Below are 21299 nucleotides of genomic sequence, written 5' to 3'. Positions count from 1 at the left end.
CGAGCTTTAACAGTCTTTTTTAGGAAAACCGTAAGTCGAATCAGTTAGAAAAGATATAGCACACTAAGTCAGAACAGTCTGAAGGGCTGACCCGAGTTTGGAGTATGTAGAGTTAAAGCTCTAGGAGGAGTTAGAGTTTTTCAAGCCAACTTAATTATGAAATTACATAAAGATGTACTTAAAACCTACTTAAGTGATTCAATAAATACATAAAGCGAACATTCAGTTCACACTTAAGTATATTCTCTTAAAGGGTTCTGGACATGAGAAATCAAATTTGCCTTGATCTTTTGACATATAAGATATCTTTGTACCATTAAAATGTCTTGGGTTACGACTGTAACCTTTACGCTGCAGCTTGATGCTGCATCGTATGACGACACTTTGGGGAACGCTCTCGGAGTGCAAGTATCTGAAGCACGTGTGAAACTAGTTCAATCTTGATCGGTGCTGTGTCATGACGTAACTAGTGATGTGGCTTGGGACAGCGTACACGGAAGCTACAAAGGGATGCCGGCACACAATAGTGTCAGTATCTGATAGGCCGAAGCAAGCTGCTCTAAGGCATACAGAGGTGAGGCAAAGAGATGCAGTGTCTCGTTCCCTTCTCAGGGAACAAGGGTTACAGTCATATAGTGATCGACCGATATTGATTTTTTAGAACCAATGATGTGTTTATGTGCCTGATAACCGATATACAGCACCGATATTCATTTACTGTTATACTATACTATCTCATTATAAACAAAGCATTTAATAAAGCTCCAAAGGCAGCATTTCACAGATGACCAGGGCAATTTAAATGAAAGCTAGGACCGCCTGTCTCCTCCTTATACTTTCTCAGGCTGTTTCTTATCAGTTTTGGATGATGTTTATGATATCTGACCTTGGTGGGTTTGTTAAAGAGGCAGGATCCCCCTCCCTTTAACAGGAACTCTTTATAACCAGTGATACTGCACTTAGAGAAAATCCGCGGGGTCTGAACCCTGAGTAAAAAGACAAATGGAGGACAAATTTCTGTTTACTCCTCTGACAGACCCATTGAGATGCATGTTATTTGAAAACATTTATTAAATAAAAAGGAAATAATTGCATATAGTACAAATACAATAATAATAAATGTGTGTTTTTATAGATTGTGTGCATGTGTGTGGTAAAAGGTGAGCTGATATTAATTTGCATATGTCTTAAAGTGCCCCTATTATGCTTTTTCAAATATTACTTTTCATGCAGTGTGTGATATTGCTGTGTGTGAATGTGAAAGAGTTAAATGTTTAAAGTCAAAGTGCACAACAAATACAGTTATGGCCTTCTAAATGAAAGAATCAATTCTGAACTGCTGAAACGAGTCATCAGTAATTCTAGTCTCACTTTCGTAACATACCTTCGCATATTTGTAACATATTTGCATAAAGCCAGCCTATTGTGTTCATTGGCTGCCTGAGAACAATGTCTACTTTGACCTTCAAACACTGTAATTGTAGCTGGAAAGCAACTTGTTGTACCAATATGTTGTGTTGTACATGATGAGAAGATGCTGTTTTTTAAACCAATCACGACAGACTGGGTCATCTGACCAATCAGAGCAGAGTAGACCAATTACAACAGACTGGGCCATCTGACCAATCATATGGTGATGCAGCAATGTATATTATTGTCACAATCCTAAGTCACCAGTCCAGTAACTTTACCATCACCGGTCACCACCGAAGTACATTTCCCATAATTCCTCCTGGCTCACACCTGCATACACTTCACAATCATCCACACCAGCCATCATTCTCTCTCATCAGCTCCACTCCATTTAAGCAGTCAAACAATAGTTCACAATTGTTCTACACTGAACCTCTACCTGACCTCTTACCTGTGGATTACTTACCTGTGCATCAAACTGTCCCGTCCTTAGTTTTATTCAGTCTTCTGTGTATCATCGTCTGCCAGTCTTCAGTCCTCCAGACACTTCTCTTCTCAACCTGCAGCAGATAAGACTTCTCACTCACTTGTGAGTATTCACCTTAACGATCTGCAATCCAAAGACTCACCTGCAAACTTCCTGTGTGTTATTCAATAAAACTCTGTTCAGAAGTTACCTGTGCTTACATTCTTCTGTCCCAGGAAAGAAGACTAGACCACAAAGTGAAACATAATGGCTGAAGATCATCTCCTTTCTCTGCGTCAAGATGGTCGTCCTCTGGAGCGATATGTGGAGGAGTTTTTAGAGTCTTCACATCTGGTGAGTTGGAGCAACACTACTCACAAAGATGGGACTTGATGATGAGGTATTTTAGTTCCTGTCTCCATTGCCATTCACCATTAGTCCATTCAATTAATTTCATCCTTTGGCTAAATGGTTCTGATTTCTTGGTGGAAGGAGTTAAAGAGAACAATTACAACCCTCATCCAGTCCCATCCTGAAAGCGGTTGGGCACTTCAACTCAGCACAAGCCTGCAACCAAACCCTCCCTTAACACCAGGACCATCTCAAGTGCTCCAGAATCCTCTCCAGCCCGAGAACCCACTACAGGATTCAGCCATGAGTCTGTTCCACTGAGAGAAATTCACCAGTCTGTTTCAGTAAGAGAACTTGCCCAGTCTGTTCCTGTGAGGAATTCACCAGTCTGTTCCCGTGAGAGAAATTCACCAGTCTGTTCCTATGAGGGAAAGTAACAAGCCCGTTCCAGCCCCAGAGATCAGTTCTGAGCCAGCTCCAGCTCTGCCCAAAGAAGGAGGCAGAGGAAGAAGAAACGGTCCTCTACCGGGCCAGCCCCTGACCACAGCCCAGTGTCTGTAATTCCAGCCCCTGACCACAGCCAAGTGTCTAATTTACCACTGAACAGAGCTCAGAGCTTAGTCTAGTGATGGCTCCAGCCACTGAGCACAGTACAGAGATGGCACTAGTCCTTTAGTCCGTACGAGAATTCCTCCCAGACCAAGAAACCGCTTCAGAGCGGAGTCCAGGGCAGGCTCCAGCCCCTGACCAGAGTCCAGTGCCCACTCTCATCACAGAGCTCGGCCCAGTGCCCACTCTCATCCCAGAGATCAGCCCAATGCCCGATCTTGTCCCAGAGCTTAACCCAATGCCAGCTATCATCCCAAAGATCCACACAAAGAACCCTCTCCTACTGATTGCTCTCCCTGTTACCGCAGTGGCCATAATGTGTGTTTGGGTAGTACACTGCTCTCATACTCTTACTGAAGCAGAGGTTATTCCCAAGTCTTCTGCTTCTCTAAATGTGACCACGGAGGTCATTCATGAGTTTTCTGTTAAAGTGATGTCAGAACTAAAAATAGCTGTCTAAATGATCAATACCTATCACAACCTTTGATTCACCCCCCCACCCCACACACACACACACACCCACACACACACACATACCCACAGACATAGAAATTGTAATGATAGAGTACTTTGTATATGGACTTTGGAGACTAGTCATATATCACAAAATATTTTTGTGTGGAGTAACTCACCCATTGTCCTCCATGATACAGCCTTGCCACGAGTTCATGCACCCACAATCATCTGATAAAACAGAACACACACATACACACAAACAGTCAGTTAATGCTCAATATTTTAAATGTCAGTATCAAAGTAAAGTCAGCAAGATTCTGAGAAAGAGTGTGTACTTTTTATTGATGTTGTATCCCACTGAATCCCAAGATTCTGAGCCAAACTCTGGGACAGCACAAGCGCCAGTGTCCACAAAGAGCCATACTGCACATACATTACACAGAGAGAGAGAGAGAGAGCGAGAGAGAGAGAGAATTAATCTCTATATAATGATCCATATAATGATTTTTATACTGTACAAACTGTATATTCTCTCCCCTAACCCAAACACTACCCCTAAACCTACACATCACAGAAAATTTTCACATGGGGACCAAAAATGTCCCCACAAGGACAAGGATTTGGGATATTGCCATCTATGTGAGGACATTTTGTCCCCATAATGTGTGGTTTAACTAAATTAAAAATAAAGGTTTTGAAAGGGGAGAACAATTTTTAGTTCCCCAAAGAACAGGTCTTAAAAGAAACCTTTCTTAGTATGAAGAAAATTTAAAAAATCTAAAGAAACTTTTGTGCAGTGGAAAAGTTCCATGGATGTTAAAGGTACTTAACTGAGCCATCAATGTCAATAAAGAACCTTTATTTTTAAGATTGTACATACAGGAGTAGAGTAGCTATGAGTAGCATACACTACATGTGATTTTTTTTGTAGTTGTTGTTGTTGTTGTTGATTTTCTTCACTATTGTGATGTGATTGTTGTCCCGCCCTCATGCTGATGCACACACCATCAGAGAAGAAAAGAGATGTCATTGCAAGGAGGAGAAAAAGCTTATGTTTTTATGTATTAAAGATTATGAGGGCACATTAATAAAAAAAAGTGTACAGATAAATAATGTATAATAAATACTGCAATACTCCAGAAAAATAAGATATAGTTGATGTGATAATTAAATAAAAATTGTAAAAGGTGGAATGGGGGAGGGTGTCAAAATTAATTAAATCAATACTTTTATTCAACAAGAAAAAGTGACAGTAAAGGCATTTATAATGTTAAAACAAAAGATTTCCAATTCAAATAAACGCTGTTCTTTTGAACTTTCTATTCATCAAAGAATCATGAAAAAAATGCATCACGGTTTCCACATAAATATGAAGCAGCACAACTTCCTATTCAAGGAAACTCATGCTGTATCAGAAATAGTGGGACAGCTTCTGTGTGATTGCGTCTTGAAGGACGTGTGTAAACAGTCATGACCAGGAAGATCTATAAATACTGCCCAGACCAAACAATGTCAGTTTCTGTGTTTCAAACTGTGTATCTTAATTGATGTTGTATTGTCGCAATCATATATAATAATGGTGAGCAAACAAGTGTACCTCCCTGCCCCTGCTACATTAAGGGCGGTGATACACATTGTAGAAGAGGAAAGTCAACTGCGCCATCTTCTGGACACTTTTAGGCATTCAGGTTAACAAGCATCCAGGCCACCATAGTTATCATGCACTGATCACGCGAAGGGACAGCCAATCAAATCACCGCATTGTAGGGTGACTGTTAAATAGAACCGTAAGTTTAGTTTTTGCTTAGTCAGAAAGAGATGGTTCGTGTGTTGTTTTTCTGCCGATTCCTGTCGAAGTTGTGTGCGTTAATGACCAAAAGTAAGTGTATTCATCTTGTACAGTGTTGTTAATGTTGATTAAGATTATTTGTCGAGTTGTTTATAAAAGTAGACTGATGCACGGAAGACCCGCGGTCTGCATTAGCGATCGTTTATGTAAACATTAAGCACTCTAAACCAAATACATGTATGTAGAATGATAATAATTCAAGTCATTAATGCGATTGTGAGATATTTCCGCCTAATTTAGAGAGTAGTTAGTTCAGAGGTGTGGTTAATTTGTCAAACTTATACTTAATGTATACATACTTTCATTTATGCTGTTCAGTTTCTAAAGCTTATATGTTTAATGATGCACATTATATATGTATATATATTGCATTACAGTACTGCTTACAGTTTACATCTAATGATGTTATCTGATAGTTTACACGTGATAATCTTATCCTGTTTGTTCCAAATCACTTAATTTATGTAATTTTATTTTTCCTTTCCTTTGTTTAGACCACACTTAAAACTATACACAACCATGCTCAAGATTGTATACCAATGTAACCTATGAAGAACATTAAAGTAACCTAACTGGTCTTCCTGTCTCCGTGTCCTTACCGACACCCCATGGCGATGACCAAGTTAACCTAAGAACTAGCACACCTTCCCTACACACATGATTTGTTCATTGTTTGTTTGGAAGCGGAGCATGCACAGTCAGCTCTTAAGCAAAGTCAGCTTTTTAGTGCTCACTGGGAGTGTCTGCTGCTGAGGACGCTTTGCTCATGTCGGATGCTCTTTGAGAAGAATGCCCAGGCTCATGTTCCCTGTGGTCCAGGCTTCTGCCAAGGGAAAGGAGGGGTTGGAGATGGGCTCTGCCTTTTCTCTGTCCTCACCCACTAGATCCAGTGCCCTCTTTCAGAGATCGGAAGCATGCCTTGTGGTTTCTTTTGCCCCGAGTGAGGGCCCAGTGCTTCAGTTATTCAGCTCAAAGGAGGTGGATGTGCTAAGAATCTGTTACAGTAGACTGGAGACAGACACAGATGTAACAGGTAACAGTTGCTTTATTAGACCACAGTAGAGCAGGGTGAAACACACAGGTGAGTGAACTGATTGCAGATAGACTTGAGCAGGTAATATGAAGTATATTTACTGTCCTTTTCTTTGCAGGTAGATACACGCTGGAGCTTGGAGATCGCTGGAGAACTGACGAGCTGACGGAAACACACTCACACAGCAGACGAAGCACACAGAAGGAAGGGACACGCTGGAGACAGGTGAGTATGCGAGGAGGAGTCCTTGAGGTAAGCATAGCATTGAGGGTATGCGAACGAGACCGGACGTGGAGTGCTGTGTGCGTGTGTGCTTTGTAGTGCTGTTGATGAGTTGAGTGATGAGGTGCAGGTGGTGGTGATCAGTACTCTGGAGAAGGTGCGCGCTGTGATTGGGTGATGTTGGAACCTGACGTGTCTGTGACAGAATCAAAGCACGGAGTGAGGACTTGCCACCTCACTCTCTTGATTATAAGGGGCTGGTGGAGATTGTGACTTGTGCTATGTCCAAATTAAAAATCGACTGGCTGGCTGAGAGGCAGGACGTTCATCCAAGAAGCAAGCTGGACGAAAGTTTTTTGCCCACATAAATACAACCTCCACGCAGGGGCCTGCATTTTTCCCATACAGAGGTGTCGTGTCATCCTGTCTTCGGCCTCCAAGTTACAAACTATTCTAGAACACGTGTATGGGATGATGCTCAGGGTGGAGCAGATGTATGCAAGCTATCTGTCTCCTCATACAGCATCATCCCTCAAGGCCCCAACATTGTAAACCAGGCCATGTATAACAACTTCGGCCTTGGTGGGTAAAGCTTATAATAGGCAGGGCAGGCCAGTGCATGCCTGCACATGACAGCTATCTAAGTATCGAGTTCTTCTTTCGGCCTAGCCTTATCACCCCGCACTTTCACAAAATGTGTGGATGCAGCTCTGCGACTCCAGAGCATTCACGCATTAAATTACATAGACGGCTGGTTGATTCTGGCTCATACAGAGCATATTGCAGTTCAGCATCAAGATGTCATCCTCGTCCACATGAAATAATTAAGGTTAAAGCTGAACTCCAAGAAGAATGTACTTCCTCCAGCTCAGAGGACCACTTTTCTAGGCATGGTGTGGAATTGAACGACTATGCAGGCACGTCTGTCTCCTGCTCGCAGCCATAAATAAAATAAAGCTAGGCCAGTCACTTATTGTCAAACGGTTCCAGAGACTGTTAGGCCTGCTGGCAGCTGTGTCCAATGTGATACCTTTTGGCCTGTTGTACATGAAATCTTTGGAGTGGTGGCTCAAGGTCAAGGGATTTTCCCTGAGGTGCAACCCATTTTGCATGATCAAGAATACATGCAAGTGACTTTGTACCTTGGTGATGTGGAAGAAACCTTGGTTCTTGTCCCAGGGCCCCATGCTGGGAGCTCCTCGTCATTGTGTAATGCTTACGCTTCCCTCACAGGCTGGGGAGCGATCTTGCGAGATCTTGGAGGGATCATTGTCTCTCCTGGCACATAAACTGCCTGGAGATGATGGCTGTTTTTCTAGCTTTGAAACACTTCCTCTCAGACCTGAGGGGCCATCATGTGCTTGTCCGGACCGACAACACATTGGTCTCCAGGTCATCAGGTGGGTCTGCGGTTGCACCCACTTTACAAACTGGCATACCAGATCCTCCCTTGGGCTCAGGGAAAGCTGCTTTCTCTCAGAGCAGTGTATAACCCTGGGTATCAAAATCAGGGAGCAGACATCCTGTTGAGGCAGGGGCTGAGGCCCGGAGAATGGAGACTCGACCCGATGTGGTAGAGTTGATTTAGAGGGAATTCGGCCAGGCAAATGGACTTATTTGCATCTCAAGAAATGACACACTGTCTGTTCTGGTACTCCCTTACACATCCAGATATACTGGCGCTTGATGCCATGTTGCAGACATGGCTGAGGTTGCATCTTGCCTTTTCCCCAATCGCTCTGCTCCCGGGTTCTGGAGAGAATCCGCCAGGATTACAAAACAGATAGCCTTGTTCTGGCCGTCCCGAGTTTGGTTGGTTGTTTGATCTTGTGTCCCTTCTCAACGGCTCTCTTAGGAAGATTTCGGTCAGGAGGGATCTTCTGTCCCAGACAGGGGGCTTGATCCTTCACCCCCACTTGGAACTGTGGATTTGGTCTCTGAGGAGGTCTCTCAATTGAGGTTGTTGAGACCATACTTCACTTCAGAGGTCCCTCCATGAGGAAACTGTATGCCCTGAAGTGGAGAGTCTTCACTTCATGGTGTGGAGATCACCAGTGGGACCCCGTTAACAGCCCGGTTGGTACAGTGCTGGAGTTCATGCAGGGTTGGTTCTCCCCAGGGTTATCGCCCTCCACTCTGAAGGTCTACATGGCTGCCATAGTTGCCTACCATGCATCTTTGAGTGGGGAATCTTTAGGGAGAAACCTGTTAGTGTTACATTTCCTCTGTGGTGCTTTGAGGCTGAGGCCTGCAAACTGCACAAGGGTACTGGCCTGGGATTTGGCCGTTGTTCTTGTTTGAACTCATTGAGGAGGTTTCAGGAATTTTTTAACATTTAAAACAAAGTTTCTTCTGCCATTACGTCCCTAAAGAGAATAGGAGACCTTCAAGCCCTGTCGGTTGCCCCTTCATGCTTAGAGTTTGCACCTGGTAAGGTGAAAGCCTTTCCACACCCTAGACCAGGGTATGTTCCTAAGGTCCACACTATCATGAGGCGATCTATAGTTTTGCAGGCCTTTTGTCCTCCCCCCTTTAGATAGTTGAGGCTATCTCTATTGCTTATGAGGTGTCTGGACAGCGTTCACCTATGGCTGTCAGAGTCCATTCAACTAGGAGTATGACGGGTTTTAAAGCCTTATTGTCAGGGGTGTACCTACAAGATGTATGTGATGATGGCAAACTAGTCCTCTCTGCAATTATTTGAGGTTCTATGAACTACACTTGGACTCCACTCTGGGGTCCCAGGTGCTCTTGTCCTATTTGTGATTGTCATGATTCACATTAGATAGGCACATGTCAGTACAGCAAAGTGTGTATTATCATTCCCATAGTGTCGCTATTTACAACACAGCACAAGTTTCCTTGAAAGGGAACATCTCAGTTTACGACTGTAACCATGGTTCTCTGAAAAGGGAACAAGATGCTGCATCGATTTGCCATACTTCCAGCTTGCCTGTGAGTGACTGGTTCAGCCTATCAGAAGCTGATATTGTTTGGTCTGGGCACTATTTATAGAGCTTCCTAGTCATGATGTCACACTCAGCGGGCTGACTGTTTACACACACGCTTCAAGACGCAATCACGAAGAAGTGTTCCCATAGCATCGCTATTTCCAACACAGTGCCTCGTTCCCTTTTCAGGGAACCATGGTTACAGTTGTAACCTGAGGCATTTTCAACACTGATAATAAGCAGAAATGTTTCTTGAGCAGCAAATCAGCATATTAGAATGATTTCTGAAGTATCATGTAACATTGAAGTAATGATGCTGAAAATTCAGCTGTGATCACAGGAATAAATTATATTTTACAATACATTCACATAGAAAACAGATTCTTTAAATTGTAATAATATTTCACAATATTGCTGTTTTTACAGTATTTACTGTATCAAATAAATAAAGCCTTGGTGGGCAGAAGAGACTTCTTTCAAAAACATTAAAAATATTACCAACACCAAACTTTTAAACGATACTGTAGTTTTTGTAGAAATTTTATTTGATTTCTGTACCCTAGTTCACACTAAAAGTATTGCAAACAAAGACTTAGATCAGTGTGTAAAATCAGCTGTAACATTTACTACTATAAAGAAAACTTCATTTCGATACAGACTTTGATGAGTTCAGCTCCTTCTGGATATTTGCTGAGAGTCAGTCAATCTACATGTGATTCACTCACCTCAATGACTCCAACCCCATGACTCACAGAACACATCCCTCCAAAATACGCCGCACAGCCCCGAGGATAGTGAAATGCCACGTTACTGCAGATACACACAGAAGCTCCATTAGGCATAATTCATTTCTGCACATTTGAGTGTGTATGTAAGCAGTCATGCGCAAATATGAACTCACGAAAACAGATGCACTGCATCTGCATGCTGCCTGATGTGCTGCTGTCGGTATTTGGAAAAGTTTCGCAGCATATCGAATGGAATCGCACTAATGGGAATGTGGTCCTTATCCGTCCAGATCTCTATGGCGACCAGGACTACACGGGTGTACAGGTGATCTTTAAAAATCTTCCATTAGACAGAGAGAAAGAGCAAGAGGGGAAAATTAACAACAACTTTCCATATAATCTCTCTCTCTATATATATTGTTAACTTAAATTGGAATTGGCATTTCTCATCTTTACGGGCCCACAAACCATTAGGGGTTTCTGAAATCCAGCTCTATGGGATGGGTCAAATTACCATTAACACAAGCTATTCACTGAAAACTGATCAATAATAGGTTACTTAAACAACATTAGAGTCATTCAAAAACTCACAGCATCTGCCTGGTTGACCACAGATTTGGCAAAGTTGAGTGTGCGCTGCTTGGTTCCCAGTCTCTTAAACTGTGGGATAATATTAATATAGTTATAGCCTAACTATAAAAACATCAAACCAAAAGATCAAACAAACACTCAAACTCAGTACAATTAAATGTGCCTTTACTGAGGCCATTCAGCAAATGCAATGCTAATACTGCATTCACTGCAATAGATTTAATGAGGAGAACAAACTCCAGTGCCCTCCAGTGGACACCACTGCACTGAATCCTTCTGAAACAATGGGCACAGTTACTCAAGAAGATTGCATAAACATTTTTTTTTCAAACAATAGTCATATGCCTATCCCTAACACCAACTCTACCCCTTAACCATTGTGAAAATTTTAAAATTTAAAGTACATTTTAAATAATGTTTTAATAATCTTTTTAAAGAAGTTCACTTATTTTGATAACTATAGTGTGACCACCTGGCTATTGCTCTGTTGCAGGTCAGCAGACCTGATTTTGCAGGATAATGCAGGACATGAGGTAGAGATAGCTTACTATTATTATACCATGTCTTTTTGCAGTGATGTTAAAGGATTAGTCCACTTTTAAATACACTTTTCCTGATACATTTACTCACCCCCATGTCATCCAAGATGTTCATGTCTTTCTTTCGTCAGTCGAAAAGAAATGAAGGTTTTTGAGGAAAACATTCCAGGATTATTCTCCTTATAGTGGATTTCAATGGCTACCAACAGGTTGAAGGTCAAAATTACAGTTTCAGTGCAGCTTCAAGGGCTTTAAACGATCCCAGATGAGTAATAAGTGTCTTATCTAACGAATCGACATTCAGCGTAAGCGTTATGAAGAATGCGGAAGCGGAAAGTACGTTCAAGGCGATATTTTGTTTATAAAGCATAAACGGTTGTATTTTTTTCGAAAATGACCGATCAATTCGTTAGATAAGACCCTTATTACTCATCTGGTATCGTTTAAAGCCCTTGAAGCTGCACTGAAACTGTAATTTTGACCTTCAATCTGTTGGTAGCCATTGAAATCCACTGTAAGGAGAAAAATCCTGGAATGTTTTCCTCAAAAACCTTCATTTCTTTTCGCCTGACGAAAGAAAGACATGAACATCTTTGATGACATGGGGGTGAGTAAATTTATCAGGAAAAGTGTATTTAAAAGTGGACTAATCCTTTAACATGCTTTAAATCACTAACAGTCTTTATAAAATGTTAATGATGGTGCTGACTGGCACTGTGAAGGCCACTCAGTTTGGCTAAATATAATGAAGTAAAAAAATAATAAAAAAAGGACATTTCCAAATAAGCACATAAATTCCATTAGGAAAGACTAGAAAGATTAAATGCATTCTTTTCGGATTCAGTGCATCTTGAATAAATATTTTTTGTCTGATCTGGCAGCTTCGAGTAGGGCCTTCTCATTCATTATGTCAAGTCACCTTTACTTATATAGTGCTTTTTACAATGCAGATTGTGTCAAAGCAGCTTTACAGTGATAACTGGTATATAATTTTGGCTGCACAGCAGCTCTTAAAGAAAATGGTGTCAATGCAGGCAGATGCAAAGCACAAACTCTTGGCAGGTGTAGCTGCAGTTCACTTTCATCAGGAGTTCACTTTTTATGAGGTCCACAATTGCTCGGTTCCTTGTCTCTGTCCACGCAGGAATGCTCAAAGCCAAAGATACCATAGCTGTCATGTTTGGGGCACTGACATGCATTTTGATGCAACAGGATTTGTTGTTGTTGCGATTTCCTTTATGCGTGGCAAAAGAACAGCTGGTTCATTTCCAGCTTAAAGCTCATTTTTAATGCTTCAGCTGCTCCACGGAGGTCTTGGAAGCTAAATTTCCTCTTGATAGCCAGGCATGAGATGTGCTTTAGGTAGTTGCCATCAATGAAATCAAACCACTTGTTTATGTAAGCAAGCGCTCTTTGTAGAGCATAAGAAAGTCCTGCTCTATAACAGCAGCCTGTGCAGTGGGAAACTATTGTAGGAGAATGCTGGTCTCCAATCCAAAGAATCAATCCTTTTCCTTTTGTGCGAGTTTCAATTTGAGATTTGTTAAAGTTGTCTCGTCTCCCTCAACTTTAAGCACTGCATAGAAAAAAACTTTGAGGCTATTTAGCAAAAACATCAGGTATTCCTGGAGTTCACAGGGCACGTCCTCTCCATCCTCAACATTTGCGAGCAGTTTCCAAAGTGCTGATGGACAGCGCTCTTCTCCAAGAGATAAAAAATGGCCTTTGACAGCTGGCCAGGAGTCGTGCAGACGCTTGACTACAGGCCACAAACTCAAACACTCCCTTTAATTCTTGCACACGTTTAGCTGAAGACGAAAAGTGGGTTGTAAACATTTGTGACTATGTTCTCAATGTCAACTCTCAGCTTTTTGCCTACATGCCTCGCACAGTTGTGTAGAATATGGGCCACTCAGTTGTCCTTGATAATTGAGGCATTCTTGTCTGTTAGTTATGCACACCATAATTAATCCTGACGTTATCAGCCGAGTATGCAGAGATCTGTTCTAACCGCAGGTTTCTCTCCTCAAGCCTTGAAATGACCTGGAGTTTTTGTTGCAATCATCATGAAAATCCTAAAATTTGTTCTGCATTCCTAGGTCAGGTGTGTAATATCTTAATGCTAACAGGCATAACGTGGTTGTTCCATGGTAAAAGACCCAATTGAGAAAGGTGGAAGAGAATCTGGTCTCCACCCCGGATTATTGTCAAACCTTCATGGACTCCATTCCCCATAATCCTTTGCCTAGACTTATCAGCCATGATTACATACAGCTGTTACTCATTAGCCTCATTAGCTCTGTCTATACAAGCCAGGTCTACACAGTCACTCATCACTAGATCTTGAATGTGTTTGCTTTGTGTATCTGAGCACTCGCCTAGTTCCTCTGTTTTCATGTTTTTTTTGTTTTTTTTTTATGTATTCATGGTTTTTGTTTTCTGCCTGGTTCTTTGGATTACTCTATTTGCCTGTGCCTTAGGTTGCTCTCCTGTGTATGACCTTTGTCTGTTTTTTGACTCTAGTAAATAGTAATAGAATCTAATAAAGATTGCATTTGGATCCTCAATCTTTCATGCTTGGAGCAGTACATAACAATCGACTGCACTGCGCATATTCAGTGTTTTCTTATTAATGTTTTTTTTTTTTATTATTTTGGTATTGTAATTTAAAGGACTATTAAAGAAAATTATGCAGAAATAATAATAATAATAATATTAACAGACAAAATTGAAATGCGAGACACTGTTTATGACTTGCAGGACGCTGGACAAAGCTTCCAATTTTGGGACTGGTGGTCACCCTAGTTGGCTAACATACTAAAACACATGTAAAGTACTTGATTATCATTTTAACTTTAGAGTTTTTTTAATATTATTTGATAATTTAAGGTTAATATTAAGGTTATTAAGGTTAGTTGTTTAATTAGGGTTAGTTGTTTAATTACAAATATACTTAAATACATGACATACAAATTTCAACAGAAATTACATTTTACTAAATAAAATAAATATATTTAAGTTTACCATAAATGCTTGTCAGTACATTCAGCTACACTTTAACTATATTTCACAGACAAATACAAAGTTCTGTCATGAAACTCTAGATGGTGCAGGCTAATAGGTCCTTTAACTCAACCTGCTCGTAATCACATCATTATCTGTAAGGCACAGCTAATTGATTGGTTCCTGCTGTATCAGTAGCCAATGAGCTTGCATGCTCAACTTTCAAAAACATGGGTAGCATTTTCCTCCGCAGAACAGCATGTTTTAAGAAACCCCCCACCTTCCCCAGCTCCACCTGTATAGATCTGCTACAGGTTATTCATGTACGCTATATTGTACAGCAGCAGCATGTTTTACTTGCTCACAGCAGCGTGTTGTGTATACACTCACCTAAAGGACTATTAGGAACACCATACTAATACTGTTTGACCCCCTTTCACCTTCAAAACTGCCTTAATTCTACGTGGCATTGATTCAACAAGGTGCTGAAAGCATTCTTTAGAAATGATGGCCCATATTGATAGGATAGCATCTTGCAGTTGATGGAGATTTGTGGGATGCACATCCAGGGTACAAAGCTCCCGTTCCACCACATCCCAAAGATGCTCTACTGGGTTGAGATCTGGTGACTGTGGGGGGCATTTTAGTACAGTGAACTCATTGTCATGTTCAAGAAACCAATTTGAAATGATTCGAGCTTTGTGACATTTAAACAATGCCAAATTGGCACTAAGGGGCCTAAAGTGTGCCAAGAAAACATCCCCCACACCATTACACCACCACCACCAGCCTGCACAGTGGTAACAAGGCATGATGGATCCATGTTCTCATTCTGTTTACGCCAAATTCTGACTCTACCATCTGAATGTCTCAACAGAAATCGAGACTCATCAGACCAGGCAACATTTTTCCAGTCTTCAACTGTCCGAGTTTGGTGAGCTCGTGCAAATTGTAGCCTCTTTTTCCTATTTGTAGTGGAGATGAGTGGTACCCGGTGGGGTCTTCTGCTGTTGTAGCCCATCCGCCTCAAGGTTGTGCATGTTGTGGCTTCACAAATGCTTTGCTGCATACCTCGGTTGTAACGAGTGGTTATTTCAGTCAAAGTTGCTCTTCTATCAGCTTGAATCAGTCGGCCCATTCTCCTCTGACCTCTAGCATCAACAAGCCATTTTTGCACACAGGACTGCCGTATACTGGATGTTTTTCCCTTTTCACACCATTCTTTGTAAACCCTAGAAATGGTTGTGCGTGAAAATCCCAGTAACTGAGCAGATTGTGAAATACTCAGACCGGCCCGTCTGGCACCAATAACCATGCCATGCTCAAAATTGCTTAAATCACCTTTCTTTCCCATTCTGATATTCAGTTTGGAGTTCAGGAGATTGTCTTGACCAGGACCACAACCCTAAATGCATTGAAGCAACTGCCATGTGATTGGTTGATTAGATAATTGCATTAATGAGAAATTGAACAGGTGTTCCTAATAATCCTTTAGGTGACTGTATATTGGCAATAGCAAGTCCCATACTTGCTCTGCAGAAACATCAATAACCTACAGCAGTAGCAGCAATAACAGCAGAAATAGCGAAGCAGGTCTATTCCACCAAGACCAAACATATCAACATTGTCATACCCATTACCATGCCAAACACACCAAGCACTGAGAGTTGTCATGACAGAAATGCAATTAACATGAAATTGTTAATTGTGATCCCTCTAATTCTATTTAATTTTTTTTATGAATAATTAAATTGGCTGTACTTTTTTTAAAAAATCTTGCCTAATTGAATCTTGTATAACTTAAAAAAAAAAAAAAAAGTTAAATTATTTTGATGAGTTATAGTGGAAAATGGAAATACACGTTGCCATGGCTTATTGATCATATCATTTTTCATAATTTTTCCTGTAATAAATTCTCTTTTTAAGTACTGCTAAATTGTAGTTCTTCTTCACACAGGAAATCATGGGCCAAAGACACACTCACATACTATTATATTCAAACAGCATTCAAACACACCATGTGGTGGTCAATGACAACCATCAGCTCTATGTACTTCATCTCCTCAAACAGGTTCCTTGGGATCTGGAAGAGAAAAAGGACAATACAATCACGGTTCAGCTGCTGCATGAAAAAAGTGTCCTATAATCACTTTCATACATTACAAACTCTCATAATGGGCTACTGTTACATTTATGGATAAAGGAATGTGCCTTGTTCTGGATCAAAGTTTTTGGATAGATCCCAATTTACATACTTCTGCAACGACATAATTTAATTTATGGACTTTCATTTAACTTGACTTCAAAAACTGACTACATTTTTGCATACTGAAAGCTTGCATTTTTCTGGTCATGGGAAAGTAAACTTCAAATGTTTGGGCTTGGTAAGATTTTTTTAATGTATTTAAAAGGAGTCTCTTCTACTTTGATCAAAAATATAGTAAAAAAATACAGTAATACTGTGAAATGTTGTTTTAATTTAAAGTAGCTGTTTTTTATTACCTAATTTAACTTTAAACAATTTTTATGTTCATGTGTTTAAAAACTGCTCCAGTAGTTGCAGTCTGCATTTTTCTACAACTGAACAGTCGAGTCACTCGTCCTCCTCAGTAATAATGCCAAGGGTTGTGTGCAACATTAACCTAAAAATGCATACTTCCGAAGTCCACAAATAAATCTTGTATCCTCCCATCCAGACCCCAGTGTAAAACTGTTTTTACTTTACTAATGTTTGAAATACATGAATACAATCTAGTATGAACATTATGCAAATTGGGATGTAACCTTTGTGTACTAAAAGTGCCAGTACTAAGGCTGAGGCTGTGTCTATCTGTTTGGCATTATGGGATGTGTGTTGGTCTGTCATTGACAGTGTTCTGTTCTAGATCACTTTGTGGCATGTATCCAGGATCAGCTGCATCCCATTCAAACTCTTACAGCTCGCTTTTTCCTCCGTCGGAGCCAAGACAAATCCTCCTCCATGCCTGCACACACATACACACAAACATATGTTTGTTTGCCAGCTCTTCCTAAGTCTGAGTCCTTCCCAAAATGAAATTTTAATCTTATAACAACAGTGCAATTGTTTTCAGTGACACAAAAAGCACAATCTCTCTTCTCTAAACAACACAGACTATGATAAAATCTGAACATTCAGTGCTCTCAGCAGAAAGTTATGTGGCATGACATTTTTTGCACTCAAAACTCTCATACTGTAACAGTTATGTTCAGTTAGTTTCACAGTTAGTTTCAGTTAAGTTTTCCCCTTAAGAACACTCTTCTTTTTGCTGTCTAGAGCAGTGGTTCCCAACCATGTTCCTGGAGCCCCCCAACACTGCACAAATTGCATGTCTGCTTTGTCTGACATGTCCATTTCAGGTCTTGGAGTCTCGACTAATGAGCTGATGATCTGAATCAGGTGTGTTTGATCAAAGAGACATGGAAAACATGGAGTGTTGGGGGGGCTCCAGGAATGTGGTTAGGAAACCCTGGTCTACAGTATCATTCAGAAGACGTATGCAGACATTTTATCTGTATATTTGGATGTTTCATTAAATAAAGTTCACTCCAAAATAACAATATTATATTGACAAGTCTCAGGTTGTGTATGTGACCCGGTTCCCTGAGAAGAGGAATGAGGCGCTGCATCTTGGTGTTGATGTTATGGGGAATGCCCTCGGCATGACCAGTGCCAGAACGTGTGTAAACACACGGCAGTTTTATTGGCAGACGGCAGTCCATGATTTCACACACAGAGTGCCTATGCAGGCATTGCAGGGGAGCCCGCGATAACCCCCCTGTGCTGGGTTGCGTCAATAGACAATGATCATGTATCGACAATAGCCAAAGATGATGTCAAAAGTATTAAATATTGGCAATAATAATAATAAGAGGATTTGGCATTTTCAATTAATTTAGGCCTGTTACAATCTTCTACTCTATTACTATTACTATTAGGGGTAACACTTTATTTTACAGTTACACGTTAATACATGTACTTACTATAGTATTAACAGAAAATTATGCATAATTACAAGTAATTAACCCCAAACCAAACCCTAACTGTAACTCTATAGTAAGTACATGTAGTAAATGAATAGTACTCAGTACTTATTTGAGTAATAACAATGTAACTACAGCACTAAAATAAGGTGTAACCCTATTAAGTTACTTTTATTATTAAATTAATAATATAATAAATTTGCCCCACAATAATTTTATAGCGCATAACTTACATGCTGTGAGGATAATGAAAGATTAGGCTATTAGGTCCTCTTTGAAAATGTTTTTTTTTTTTTTTTTAATTTCTATGATATTTCCTAACACTGCAGTCATCAATGAAAATTAAGAGTAGCTTTACTTCACGCACCGACTTTAAAAAACCACCTGTTTAACACAAAATACAATTCTTCTCATTTGTTTCACTACATGTACGAGCCACAAGAGACAATCCAATAAATTAAGACCAATAAATTGTATACCGTTAACAGCATGTTATGTTGAAATTTGTTAATGCAGCGTCAGACACCTACAGCTCCGTCACTTTTTACTTGAACTTTCTGTAGTGAATACTGACCAAGGTTGAGACTTTTTCACCGGCATAACTCTTGCGCAAAGCTTGCACGTCGCTTGTGTGATATCCCCTGGCTCGCCGCCTTGGTTTAAAATGGAAAGATTTGCAATATTGTGACGTAACCATTCCCCTTCCCCCCCTTTCGGCTTTCGGGGTGGCCCTGTGGATTTGCACTATGCCACTGGTCTTGATGTTGACACTATAAGAACTCAATATCCACTACGCCTTGCTAATGAAATGCCTGTCCTAGGCTGTGAATATACACAAACACAGTGGACATAGCAAGTAAGTGACTCTACGGAATCACACAGGAGTCAAGAACGCGTCAACACCCAAGGGCACATCCTATGTGACTTGTGCAAAAAACGGCAGAGTAGCACTACTTTCTAAGCCAGTATCCCACCTACATAAATCCCACCTACTCCCTTTTCCGAGACAGGTCTCAACCTAGAGCTCCATCAGAGCTATAAGGGGGAATATACAACATAGCTTCTAGTTATGAATCACTAGCACCTCAGCAAGTATTTTCTGAGAGGCTTCCAAGGAGCATCCTTCCAAAGACAGCATGCGAGGTGCTAAAAATCTCAGTAATCAGTATCTCCAGAATGAGATTACTGAAAAAAGGCCACAGACTCTACTTTGCCCGTGCTATAACCTTCAGTATTGCCACCCATCCACAAGAAAGCATATATCCCTACCACAGAATATTATCAAGGAGGAAGGTAAACAAGAAAATGGGACGTACTGCAATTTACCCAAAAAAACTCTCATTAACCAGACTCTACCCAATGAAATTGCAGGTGAGCTTAGGCCCTACTTAAAACCATGATAAATAATTGGAGAGAGATTGGGATGATTATGCTGACCATCCATAACTCTCTTTACCAAGCTCACATCCTGAAAGAAAAGGCACGCTCCTGAGAACCATTATGAACAACGATCTATTGAAAGCACCAATCCCAATAGGAGCCTATATCCCTGCTTCAAAACCCGACAGTAGTTGGGGAGGGAGGTGAACGAAATAGAGGGACACTTTTGCAGGCTGCCCACCATAATCCCATTTACCTTTCATCAACCCTTAGGAGGTATCTGTCTAGACCAGGGGTTCTGGAGGACCCCCAGCCCTGCACATTTCGTATGTCTCCTTTATCTGACACACCTACTTCAGGTCTTGCAGTCTCTACTAATGAGCTGATGAGTTGAATCAGGTGTGTTAGATGAGAAAGACATACAAAATGTGCAGGGCTGGGGGTCCCCCAGGACAGGTGTGAAAACCCCTGGTCTAGAGGGAGGTGTGTAGCCCTACTTAAACTCCAAATTAAATAAGTGAAGAGGGTGGTGATAAGAGCATGGGAGGCACAGAGCTCTGGCATTTACCAAGCTTCACACTGAGTGCAACTTATCCACAAGGGAGCGGATTTTATCCACAAAATCCTACTTAAGATGCTGACCAAAGGGGGGAATATAAAAGATACTTTCAAGGAATCTAAGCAGAGTGACTGACCTAGGCAGCAAAAGAGCGATGCCGAAGGCAAACTAATTCTGCTGTGCCAGTCCTCCTCTTTACAGACCCACTGAAAAAAACACTCCACTGGAAGCAGGTGAAGGGGGCAGGACATCCTTAGACATTTCAACCATCCTCCAACAGTGCCAACTGAAAGTATCTTTGCCGAATATAAGAAATATGTGCATAACATAATTTAGCACTGCTTTCAGCACGCAATATGAAATAGACGACAGAGTTTTGGTTCTTTCTTTTTTAAAAAAGACCAATAACCTGCTCTATCTTTTTGCCTAATATTTAGAGACAGTTACTATACTACCACAAGTCAACAAGGGAGTGCAAATGTTTTCAAAACAACTACGAATTATGATTTAGGGTTTGAATAGCATGGTCCCTGCCCATCCTCACCTAATAACCTCTAGGCCAATATACTGAAGGGAAACTGATGAGAAATGGTCATTTTCCTATTCTTTTTCTCCCACCATTGTCCCACCTCTGAAGACTCGCAATAACCTTTAGAAGTACTGGAGGGAGTTCAAAGAAAAAGAAAAGATTGCTTTTTTAACAGAGACAGCTTATGATGGAGTGATAAAGCGAAGAGGTCGCACTAATCATTCACAAACAGTTTGCCAGATACCTACCTAGGTGTGTTGGACAAAACATAATCTATTTCATCATCACTGCCTAAAACCTCCAGTTGTGAATAAAGAAGGCAACAAAAGGAACAAAAGGAGGTTGCATCATTTCACTTTGACCAACCTTTTTAAAACAGTTACCCCAGCAATGCTCACATTAAGCATTGCCTTGGATCAGACAGCCGCCTCATCTCACCATGACACAGCACTTTGCATCATCACTCCAGATTCTTAAGCGCTTAACTTGTAGCCCATCACAAGGGGGAAGGGGTGATCTGCTTTTTTTTTTCCTGTCAGGGAACTAGTTATTTTACTTTTTAAAGTTTTAAATATGGATATTTTTCTTACACAAACACATTGCTTCACTTCAGAAGGC

The 21299-nt window shown here is 40.8% G+C and overlaps 1 protein-coding gene across 1 annotated transcript in view; it reads right to left on the bottom strand.

Moving 5' to 3' along the window:
* Window positions 1–21299, bottom strand: part of LOC125269750 (disintegrin and metalloproteinase domain-containing protein 23) — a 73525-nt gene that overhangs the window by 25741 nt on the left and 26485 nt on the right. Inside the window, exons 8-15 of the mRNA XM_048192710.1 lie at window positions 17149–17195; window positions 16229–16294; window positions 10670–10738; window positions 10252–10418; window positions 10076–10160; window positions 3631–3718; window positions 3472–3523; window positions 887–986 (exon numbers count right to left, since the gene is read on the bottom strand). Coding sequence (XP_048048667.1) covers window positions 887–986; window positions 3472–3523; window positions 3631–3718; window positions 10076–10160; window positions 10252–10418; window positions 10670–10738; window positions 16229–16294; window positions 17149–17195 — 674 coding nt within the window. The remainder of the gene's footprint in view (window positions 1–886; window positions 987–3471; window positions 3524–3630; window positions 3719–10075; window positions 10161–10251; window positions 10419–10669; window positions 10739–16228; window positions 16295–17148; window positions 17196–21299) is intronic.

This window comes from Megalobrama amblycephala, linkage group LG6, assembly GCF_018812025.1.
Source record: "Megalobrama amblycephala isolate DHTTF-2021 linkage group LG6, ASM1881202v1, whole genome shotgun sequence".
Taxonomy (NCBI): Eukaryota; Metazoa; Chordata; class Actinopteri; order Cypriniformes; family Xenocyprididae; genus Megalobrama; species Megalobrama amblycephala.
The sequence above is the reverse complement of the archived record's forward strand: the minus strand, read 5'-3'. Positions and strand labels throughout refer to the sequence as shown.